At 33.8% G+C, this 12486-nt stretch overlaps 1 protein-coding gene across 1 annotated transcript in view; it reads right to left on the bottom strand.

Annotated features, from left to right (window-relative positions):
- Window positions 1-12486, bottom strand: part of LOC106469532 (lysophosphatidylcholine acyltransferase 1-like) — a gene marked incomplete at its 5' end in the record, with an annotated part of 58421 nt that overhangs the window by 5018 nt on the left and 40917 nt on the right. Inside the window, one exon of the mRNA XM_013930031.2 lies at window positions 9028-9126. Coding sequence (XP_013785485.2) covers window positions 9028-9126 — 99 coding nt within the window. The remainder of the gene's footprint in view (window positions 1-9027; window positions 9127-12486) is intronic.

The following is a 12486-nucleotide window of genomic DNA, read 5'->3' as shown; positions in this document are numbered from 1 at the left end:
TAGATCGGCCCAAAATCGAGTTGGACTATCGGCCCACCGGGACAAGTCCCGGTATCCCGATAGGCCAGTCCGCCCCTGAATACTATGGATCAGTACCTATGATGTATCTTCGCTACATTGACGGTATACTGGGGATTGCATCCATGCCTAAATCAGATTTAGAAACTTTTCTACATTTTGTTTCCTCTTTCCACCCTTCTTTAGAATTTACGTGGGATATAACTGACACAACACTCCCCTTTCTCGACATTAACTAATACATACAAGACAATCATCTGACCACTAGTATACGTTACAAAGAAACACATTCGCACACGACGTACCTACATTTCGAATCTTCCCACCCGTACAATAACATAAGGTCAATACCATACTTACAATTTCTACGACTACGCAACTATGTAGTGATGATAACGACTATATCTCTAAATCCAAAGGCATGAAAACTTTCTTTTCTAAAAGACACTACCCTGATTCTCTCATGCACGATGCAGCCACCAAAGCTAGTTTATATATCCAGAGGCAAACACTCAACCCTACCAGGAAAGACCACACTGATCGTATTCCACTTGTGCTAACATACCATCAGGCCAACAAAATGATCAAATATATAATACTAAACAATTACACAATACTTACTGAAGATCCTATCGCTTTTCAAGGACCCACCCATTATTTCTTACAGACATGACAAAAACCTAAGAGAAATTCTGGTGCACAGTGACCTTAAACAAAAACATAATGACACTCCAGGACTCACACATGTAAAAAAAAAAGAAACAGGTGTGTAACCTACCCACATATAAATAGCACCACACATATAGAAGAAAAAAAAACACAACTTTCGACATTATACAGTCCTTTACATGTATCACGGAATGTATCATTTACTGCATAATTTGCAAAACAAGAGTCACAGAGTCGGTAATAGAGCAGAATACATCTTTAGGCTAACAGTTCATCAACAACAACCATACAGTTGAAGACTTTTTGATTCGTGCTTATTACTTATTAGTGCTCCGACAGACATTCACAATAGAGAACGACGGGAAAAAATATTTATCTACAATCTGTGGACCCTACAACCATCTGGTTTAATGAACACTTTTCTTTCTATAGATTTTAATTTTTCCATTTTTTGTTTAAATTTTAATTGCAATTTGTTTTATCTTTTCATGACCTGTAATTTTTATGTAAAAGACGTAATTTTGCCCAGAAATTTCACGCTCAACATTCCAAATATTACGCACGCAAGTTATTTGAATTCTGTGCATGCGCCTTTGTTGTTAGTTGTACGATCTGACGTAAAGCACTTGCTCGAAATGTAATCCTTCTTTAAATGAAAATATAACACAAACTTGGCTATTGTTCAACCTATTATTTAAATTTAACAAAAACAAACAAACCCAAAGCCAACACTTAACATTCAAATATTTATCAAGCCTTCTCTTGCATTCCCTTATATTTACTGTACTTATCACAACTGAAGACAATCCATTCCAAAGGTCAACTACCCTGTTTGAAAAGTAAAATAAAATTGTGTTAGCTGAAGCTGACTCCTGCCTTGTCAAAATTGATATTTGTGTCTTCTAGTCGTACTATACTCACCATTACGCACGAAATAATATGATAATGTTAAACACCTCAATCAGACCCCCTCTAACTCATCTATATATTCAAGAGAAAACAAATTCAGAGGTCTTAACCTATCATTGTATAAAAACCTCTCCATCCCAGAAGTTATCCTAGTAGCACTCTTTGGAATATTTTTCAACAATTCAAAGTCCTTCCTAAGGCGATGAGCCCAAGACTAAACACAATACCCCAAACATGGCCTAACCAGCTAGCTATTAAATGAAATTATAGCCTTGTATTCAATATTTCTTTAGATACAGCCAAAAATATTATTCGCCTTACCACTAGGAATAGTACACTACTTGGATGGCTTAAGGCTACATTAAACCACAACAACAAGATCTTTTTCTTTGATAACACTATTGAGATCCTTACCATAAACATTGTCCCCCGCTGTGTCAGTGACAAGTTTAGGGTTAGATTCCTTGCGGTAGACATAGCAGATAGCCCAATGTGGCTTTACTCTAAATAAACAAACTGTTACGTCTCTGGTCGTTAGTTAATTTTCCGTATAATTTCTTTTTGAAGAAACTTTAGCGATACAAGTCCTTTCTTAAATAAAACTGGTTTATTCTTTCTAAATACAACTTTGCAATACACTTAATTTCCACAGTCACGCTATAACAAATGCTATAATTCACAACGAACATCTCACGTGCTCTCTCTGTCCGCAGTTCAATTACTCATTACATTACTGCCGTCACGTCTTGACCGTCTTATATATAAAAGAATACCGAAATCTAGTAACCTTCCGAGGATTCACGAAGCTTCGAGAATATGACGTGTTACTAGAGTCACGTGACCTCCGCTGTCGTAACAAAACTCATCAAAATTATATTCATAATTCAAATTATAATAGATGAAATACATTAGTTTGCATTTATTACAATTAAAAACCATCTGCCATGTAATAACCCATCTCACCAAACATTCAATATAATTTTGTAAAGAATCAGCACCCTCCTCAATATCCTCCTTAATATCATCAGCAAACTTAAGTAATTTATTATCCATTCCTCCATCTTAGTCATGGTGTAAATCAAAAACAGCAAAGGTCTTAACACTGAGCCAAAACGTACCACACTTATGACAATCATCCAGATTAAGTGAACTCAATTTGTAAAAACCGTCTGTTTTTCCTATCCATCCAGTTTTCTATCCAATAAGCCAATTTATCGGCCACACCTATAGATATCTGTGTTACGTCTCTCTGTTCGTTTGTTAATTTTCCGTAGAAATTCTTTCCGAGAAACTTCAGTGATACAAGTCCTTTCTTAAATAAAACCGGTTTATTCTTTCTCAATTCAACTTTGCAATACACTTAATTTCCACAAGTACTTTAACTTAAACACACGCTAGAATTCACAGCGAGTCACGCACTTACGACCACTACCGCGCTTGACTCAATTGTCCGCCTCTGTCTGTCTGCAATTCTATTCCGATTAATTAATTTCGCTTTATCTGGTGCACTTATATATAAGAATAGAGGGCGCGTAGAAAAGACCAGAGTTGCCACGAACAGACATGATCCATCTTGAATATCATGACGTGTTACTAGCGTCACGTGACTTCCGCTGTCGTAACACTGACCCTTCTTACTATTGTTCGTCCCGAACAATAGCCACTAACATTAAACCAATAGATAATTAACAATAACTTAATTAAATGTACAGAATTTACAAACACAAAAATTAAAATTCAACAAAGTCTCTTAATTTTACGGGACGTATCTTCTTCTGTACTGGTTTCTCTCGCTGGCTTCTGCTTCACGTGGGGTTCATCTGCTCCATCGGGAATTGTCCTATTATCGGTAACAGTCATATCAGTGGTAGTAACTTCATCAAGGGCTTCACTGTTTCCCTTCTCAAAACAGGGTAGACTTTCTTCTTTGACAGTGGCTTTTTCAGGTGACACGTCTTCAGCAGCGTCATGTCTTCCATTGTTCACTTCGTTCCAACTGAAATGTCTTGGACCATGATAATGCCAAAGTCTGTTGGCATGCACCACCTTTGGCTTACCTCGCCGACCACATGTTATTCGGAAAGTCACGTCTGAGAGATGATCCACTATGTCATATGGGCCTTCCCATGGAGAAGACAACTTAGGAGACTTTCCTTTGGTTTTCCTGGGATTATACAACCACACCTTGTCTCCTGGTACAAAACTAACTTCAGTAGATCTCTTATCATAAGATAAATTCATCGAATCAGCAGACGTTTTCAAATTTGAATGCACTTGATGGTGAATATCATACATCCTTTCCGATAACACTTTCACAAACTCTGACACATTTTCAGGCAACTCTAAATAAGGTGGGCGTCCTGTTATCAGATCCACTGGCAACCGAAGTTCCAGACCAAATATCAACTTTGCTGGAGTGTATCCAGTGGTTTCATGCTCTGCTGTCCTATAGGCCATCAACAGTGGAGGGAGTAAGACATCCCAATCGTCTTGATGGCTATTACAAAATTTTGCCAATTCCTGTCCAAGTGTCCAATTGTACTTTTCTACCATCCCATCGGACTGTGGGTGGAGTGGTGTTGTTCTGGTCTTTTGTACGCCAAACAACTTGCAGCATTCATGGAACATAGCTGATTCAAAGTTACGGCCTTGATCTGAATGAAGTTCGTATGGCATACTAAATCTGAAGAAGAAATCACTAATAGCCGAAGCTACTGTTGTAGCTTCCTGATTTGGTATTGCATATGCCTCAGGCCACTTGGTGAAATAATCCATCACCACACAAATGTACTTGTTTCCAGCACGAGTTTGAAGCAAAGGACCAGCAATGTCAATGGCTACTCCTTCCATAGGTGTGCCAACTTGATATAACTTCATTGGTATACAAGTAAAGCAAGCACACACTTCTACTATGCAGGATGCAATGGCCAGAGTTCTTGAATTTGAATCCTACGTTAAGTTCAGCACAGAGGTACCAAGGTTGGTACAGTCATCAGGATTCAAGGCCAGAAAAAGGCAGCTTTCAGAGAGGTTTGAGGGACTTTGCTGGCAGTGTAATAAACCTGGGCAGGAGAGAACTCAATGCTGGCAACTTCAACACAGGGGAGATGCCACAGCAGGAAGGCTGCTACCCAGAAAGGTTGTTGGAACTGTGGAGAACAAGGACATATGAGGAGTCAGTGTAAGAAGAATATTACCAATAAGTCAGCCTCAAGGAAACAAATAGTGGTTCATGTTGAGGGACGCCTACCAACCCCAATTGTGAAAGTCCCAACAGCTAAGTGTAAAATGCCAAACACACATAGTGTCCATGTGACAGGAAAGCTGAATGGCCATATATGCAACTTTGTCAAATATTCTGCATCTCAGCAAACCCTCGTGAGTATCAAAATGTTAGATCACAAAGGATTATCATTCTGCAAGGTTGTGGGGACCAGTGTGGGTAACTATTGGCAAACGGTTATACCGAGGAAGTTACGGGAAGTTGTACTGCGTCAATCCCATGATACTTTAACAGGAGGACATCTCGGAGTTAAGAAGACATTGAGTTACCTACAACAGATATTTTACTGGATAGGTATGAAGCAAAATGTGGAAGAATGATGCAGGTATGCAGTACATGTTGTGCTAAAAGGGGACCCAAGCATAAAGGACGTGCTTTTCAGTTGTGGACTGTCCAAAGGCATCTACAAACTGATCCCTCAGCAACAACTTGAGGCGATCGGGTGATGCAGTTGGGTAGGCCTTGTGTGCCATGCTTTCCAAGTCCTGTGCCAGCTCTTTCAGGCTCTCCCCTTTAGCACGGACTCTCGTCCTAAACCTGGCCCTGTAGACTTCCGACTGATTTTGGGTTCCGTACCTGAGTTCTAGAGCTGCTACCAGTGCTCTATAATTGTGTGTGTTGTCTGCTGACAACTGTCCAAGTATTTCCAGTGGTTGTCCCTTCAAGCTGGTTGCCAGATATACTGCTTTCTGCTCTCTGGGTTTTCTTTATCTTTTTGACTGTCAATGACACTTAACCTTACTTATTTATACTAATGGCAGTACTGCATTAAATAATTTTTTACTCAATAAGGTTGAAAAAACAGACAATGTCCCATAACTATCACTATCTGTCTGGCTTTCTAACTATGCAACAAGAAAGTAGTTTAATTAAATTTTGAATGTAACTCACAAAAACCTTGTGACGTGCAGAAAAAGATGATGAGGGAGTCAAGTACTTTGTAATTCTAGTAAGCACTTCATGTATTTGAAACATGACTGCTGAAGCTATTTACAGGACAGCTTGCTTTGAAAATGAGGAAAACATTTTGTTTCTCTCCCCAGGTTTTCAAACACCTTTAGGGAAGAACTTAGGAACTTCAGGGGCATTTATTATTTTCTCAGGGTATTTTTTTTCCAAACAACAGTTTTAGAAGCTGTCCTTATTTCAAACAAATAGCAATGAATAAACTTACAGACATGACTCATTTGTTTATTGAATGTTTTTACTATAAACTTTAGACTATCATTGGTTATCATTGCATATTTTATACACAATAACAGTTAACAAGGTATTATGGATTATAGATATTCATTTCTGAAGTATGCTAATGATGAAGCTGAAGACAACGATTCAATGGAGACACTGTCTTGAAACAGGACATGCATAATAAACATTGCTAGAAAAAACTGATAAAATAATATATAAACAGAAACATGCAACAGAAAACTTTTAATTTGCTTTACACAACTCAGTTTCTCAGTAAGAGACATATAAATTTAGGAATTACCAAGTAGGGCTTCTCTAGGGAAAAAAAACATTCTGACAAGTTTTTTAGGAATTTTACAGAATGCTAGGGATACTTTAAAGCTTGTCTCTCTCTGTGCTTTCTTAATGTTCAACTTAGTGTTTAAAGATGAGTGGAAGTGAGTAAACCACTGTCTCAAGTCTTCCATTAAAGAAGCTTATTAGAGGGAATTTAAAATATTTTTTTCTCAGACTAAGTCCTCACTACAGATGTAATTTGATAAACAAGTTTTAAAGTTTAATCAATAAATATTTTTATCTTTAATATTGTATGAAAGTTATAACATAAAAAATACATGTTTGGAGTAGTAAAAAGTAATAAGTACAAGCTTAAATACACTAAAAATTCATCAGTAAAAATGAATTTAATATATTCTCCCCCTTATTCCCAACAACTGTATACTCAACTTTGAATTAACATATTTTAATCATACTATTTAGTATATTTACCTCACCAAGCCAGTGCTATAGCTAAAGTACTTCTGGTTCCAATTATTCAGATGGAAACCCAAGCTTACTCAAACTCAAATACCCTTAAATCTGTAGAAAAGGTATTGGGTAATCTGCTTGTTCACTTTTGATTTCACAATTTTCATACTTTATAGAAAGTATCAGTCACACTGGAATGTGAAATATGTAGTATGTCAACAGCACAATATATATGACCAGTGCAATTCAACTGCAAGTACAAATATGTGAATATTTTTTCACCCACAAATAGTTCTTAAGTATATTTCATCTAAATTAAATAACTTTAATGCTTCTTTATCTATCATTGTTAATGTTAAAACCCAGAAATTCTGAAATAATAAAAATAAAACATTCATGAAACTGAACAATTATTAAAATGCTATGGCATCACGTTTGTTGACTCACATTCAAAATTTTATTGAACTAATATTTCATGAATGTATGTTGGTAAATTTGGTATCAAATTGTACATTATAATTCAAATTTTAGTATTATACAATAGTTACTTTCTTAATTTAAAAGTAAATATTAAAAATAAATCCTAAATATAAATTTTTGTGTGTCACGTGGTATGTTGAATGAAGAATTGGTTCAAATTAGATGTTTGTGACATCCAACTAAAAATTCTATAGATACCCAAATCACTGATCCGAACAAGCTAGAATGTAAAATAAGAACTTCTTATCTTTTCTATTTTCTGAGATATTAATATATTTATTGAATTAAACAAGGTGGCCCCACCCACCTCTTCAATTTTTGAAAATACCTGCTTACGTACACCTACTTCGCCCAATGATGTGTGTATAACCAATCGAAAGCTCAGAATGTCCCCTTAGTGGTTTTCTGAGCCTTTGCAAAATACTTATGCAGCAAACTCTTTCTTTTCATGCTATTCCAAGCAGTAAGGTAAAACATTAGTGAGCTCAAAATTTCATATTTTTTGGGACCCGAATACAACTTAGTTACTGAGCTTGATAAATTATAGTGGAATTCTGTGGTATTGATTTGATAATTCATAATTTTTGGTTATTTCAAAATGTATATATAAAACCTAAAAAAAATTATTTAATTTCACATCCTCCACTTGCGAGGCTTAGCAACCTATAGCAAGCAGCAAACGTGTAAAAAGTTCATAACTAGAAGAGATAATTGTTTGCTATACTTTTATATTTACTGTTCTATGTTTTAAGAAAAAATAAATTTAAGAACTTATTTCTAAATAGTAATAATTTGTATACACATATAATGTATTATAACTGAAATGTGACTGTATTTCACAAAATACTAGTCCACTAAAATACAGCCAAGACAGGTCACTTTGTAAAGGTCAGTTTTATATTCTTGGATATGGTAACATGAGTGCAAGTGCACCACATCATTGTAACTTCTGTAATGTTAGTCAGGCATGGCTGAAAGGTCAATATAATAAAAATCATAATTTATATTTATATCCTAATTTTTCATGGTGGTTATGAGGTTGGTCAAATAGACCCAAACAGTACAGTGATGCAGTAGTGAAAATAACAGATAAATATGAAAATTTTCTGATCCAAAAAAGTATAGGAACTCCTGTATTTTGCCAGCTCATGTGGTTACTAAAGTCAATATTTTTCAAAGCACTTGGATCACATGACACAAAAACTGCAGTTTAAATATTCTTTTGAAAGGTTTACTTTGAAACAAAGTAAATAAAACTTACATAACATAAAAATTCAAATTATAACATACCTTATAATGTTACTTCGACTGATATATATTGATGGTAAACTGGTTTAATTAAATGTTGAATATAATGCAGTACCATTTGCAGAAAGGAATTTTAAAATGGCGCCGGTAGTCATAGGGATAATTTAGTCTGACCACTATGATGACATCAGTACATGCAATTACAGGCTTTTACAAGTGTGAACAACCCATACTCCTAATTATTTTGGCTACCAGAACATATTTCAAATTCCTAGATTTTGCTATGTTAGTTTTATTCTAAATTACACTCTTTGTAAGAGGAAAAAGGCTACACTTTCAAATATCCTAATTAGAAAATAACATAATTTTTACCTAGTTACCTTTTTGTCCCATTTATATTATTAATTCTATTTATTTTCATACATTTCTAGTCTTCATATTTCTACATTTACCTGACCAACCATTTCTGCTACATGGCAACTTACTTTGAAAATGTTCTCTACTCTCGTCCACAGATCTATAGAACGGTTGATAACCCAAAGACCACAGATATAATGTCGGAGATCTACTTTTCCCATTGCCTCCTATAATAAAAAGTTAAATCTATTTTAAATGGTTTACAAAGAGCTCAAACAACATAATAGAAGTTATCTAATCAGAAATATTAAAAAACATTATTAACACAAATTGTCACTTCTGTAAACCATAATAATGGAAAAATAGCAGGACTGCAGTGTTATTGCATAGCACTTAAAAGATGATAAACTATGAATACAAAAAGTGATTTCACTTATCACAAAAGTTTGGTGAATCATTTGATGACCACGTAGCATTTATTTTCTCAAACATACCATCCATTCATTAAATGCTAGACTTTACAAATACATGGCAATGCATTAGGCCACATTCATTTTTTATTAATCATTCTTTCTTATGATTACATGCATAGGATCTCATTTTGAAAACTGCATATTGGATATATAATGTTCTGAAAAATGTGTATGATAGCAAATTATTTCATTTTTAACTCAGAAATATTTTAGAACATATATTTTTCACTTATGTAACATTTACTTAGTGTAATTCATTATATATATATAGAAGAAAAAAAGTTGCAACTTTCATTTCTGCATAGATCCGAGGAGTCTCATCTGTAAACAACGCATATATCCTTTTGGTTTTGGACTTTTTCTGACCATCCCAAAGTACAGATGTACATTTACTAAAAAATTATCATCCCTTGAAAATATAATTATCTATGTCTTGTTTCTCATTTATAACTATTCCTTCTCTGTTAATGATATTATTAGTACAGGCTTTGTTCCCATCTTTTTATAATGTCGCATCATGTGGTCTGAAGATGTACAAATGAAGCATAGCTTTGAAAACAGTCACAGATAAAATTTAAATACAACTGTACTGAGTAGATCATAATCTATTTATGTCAATGTAGAATAGATAGAGTGATTTGAACAGTAATTTATGGTTTTGCTATGTAAACAAAAACCTTCAGAAAACTAAGTGGATCTCAGACCCACACTGGCTAAGAAGACTAATACCTGCAGATCGCTACCAAATGGTCTCACATACCCACATTTACTGAGCAAACTAAAACCTGCAAAATGTCACCATATGAATCTTAACAACACACATTGGCTATGAAAACTAAAAAATGCAGAATGTTACCAGAAGGTTATCATACAGGGTTTAGTAGATTATATTAAAACAACTTTGAATATGCAAAACAGCAAGACGTGGCAAACACAGCCAAAATAAAATTGTGATGAAACAGTATGTATAAAAACTACATTTTGACATTGCTTGGCATTTTGTAGGTAGTATGATGCCATTAAATATGTATATATATATATATATATATATATAAAGCTTTTTGGAAGAGAATGTAACAACAGTTCTTTTAGATGGAAAGTATTCATACACTCAGATAACAGAAATATTTCAGATCAGTGATTTAGAAGTTCCAAGATGGGAATATCTTTTTTATACTTAACTCTTCTTTTAAAAAGATGGTCGATTAGATCTACCTTGGAACTATCTTGTAACCAGGTAGTATACATACTATAACTCCAAATGTACTATATGCATATTCATTAAATTTAATAAGTTTTCAGGAAACATTACAAAAGTCTTGTATGTACAAAATGAAATATTCTACTAAAGAATTGTATTAAAGATTTGTCTATGAATTTCCAAAGCCATTAAAACTAGGTCAGTCTGAGCAAAAGAATCTCCTAAATGAATACCAAAGCTTTTTTAGTTGGTAAAAATCTATATTTTATCTCTTACTTTCTACACCCTAATATTAAAAGTAATAATCTGCAATCTACAGTGAAAAGAAAAGGGAAAAATTTGAAATAAAATTTATACCATCCTTTTTTCTTCTTTTTAATGAATGCATTATTCATTGCAAGAGTTTCAATTTACTTATCTTAAAAATTTCAACTGTTAACATTTTCACATCTGTTTTCTTTTAATTGTAAGGTTTTTATTGACAGAATTTGTAATGGAGAAGCAGTTTATCTCTCCATGAAAAGCAATAAATCACGGGCATAACTATACCAGGCCAAAATTTTTACTAACTTGGCTGTTCAAATAAAAATTCATGTAGCTTTCAAATATGCTGTATTATTCATGATATAAACCCTGAGGTATAGAAATCAGTGTCCATGCATCACAGATAAGTGAAGATTGAGATTTTTAAGTATTGCCTTTTGAAATTAAAAAACTAAAACTTAGATAATATGAAAAATTGAATTATAAATTACATTTTTTGCCAAGTTTATTGATATACATTGATAATACAGATGTTTAATTTAATTTTCAATGTAACTCTGTAATGGGAAGTGACAAGCGCACTTTGGCCCACCTTAAGTGAGAGTTAAAAGTATTAGAAAACAAAGGAACAAAGGTCAACTTGGGAAACCAAGACCAACCAGAAAAAGACCTGCAACAAGTCAAGCTGTGGTAAGCAAAGGATTACACCAATCATATGACCCCAAAGTGACCATCACAGTTTCTGTACTATAACTATTAACCCTATCTGCATGGGCATCCTTTACTGCACATGTCACGAGGTATTTAGTGACTTACATTCCAAAATTTTATTGAGTAATATTTTAGGAATGTATGTCAATAAACTTGGTATAAAATTGTAGATTCTGATTCATTAGTTAATTTCTTAATTTGAAAATAAATATAAAAAATAGCTACATATTGATTTTTGTGTGTCACACTGGTACATCATCTTCTGGGTTTGATCAGATGACATTTTTATGATGCTGACAATACAATGCCTATAGTTTCATACAAATCAGAAACTCAACTTTCGGATACTGGCAAGGTAGAATACAAAATAAGAACCTCCTAACTTTTCTCTTTGTTGAGATACCATAATATTTATTGAATCCACCATATTAGGTCTGTCCACCACTTCATCATTTGAGAAGAATTGTATATCTACACCTGCTTTTTTATACCTATAAGTTTATAACTAATCGAAGGCTTTACAATTCCTCTATGTAATTCTATTAGTCTTTTAAAGTTATTTATGAGAGTAAAGCTCTTATATTGTTGGAGAGTTTGAAGTATTATGATCAATACTTTTTTTCCTTACAGAAATTAGATTTTTTTTTAGACCCAAATAAAGCATAGTTAGGAAGCTTGGTATATTATAATAGATTTTTGTGGTATCATATAGTCATTTATAATTTTTTGTGTTTAAAAATGCATATTATTTTTTATACATTGACATGTGGAATTGGACAAGGCCTACGATGAGGGTTAGCAAGTACAACTCATGAGTGCAAAACAGAACTTCAAAATATCATAAGTAGTGAAGATCATTGTTTTCCAATTATTTTTTATTTAGTGCTCTATGTTTTAAAAAAAATAACTAAAATTATATATATATATATATATATATA

Source organism: Limulus polyphemus, unplaced genomic scaffold, assembly GCF_000517525.1.
Source record: "Limulus polyphemus unplaced genomic scaffold, Limulus_polyphemus-2.1.2 Scaffold3532, whole genome shotgun sequence".
Taxonomy (NCBI): domain Eukaryota; kingdom Metazoa; phylum Arthropoda; class Merostomata; order Xiphosura; family Limulidae; genus Limulus; species Limulus polyphemus.
The sequence above is the reverse complement of the archived record's forward strand: the minus strand, read 5'-3'. Positions and strand labels throughout refer to the sequence as shown.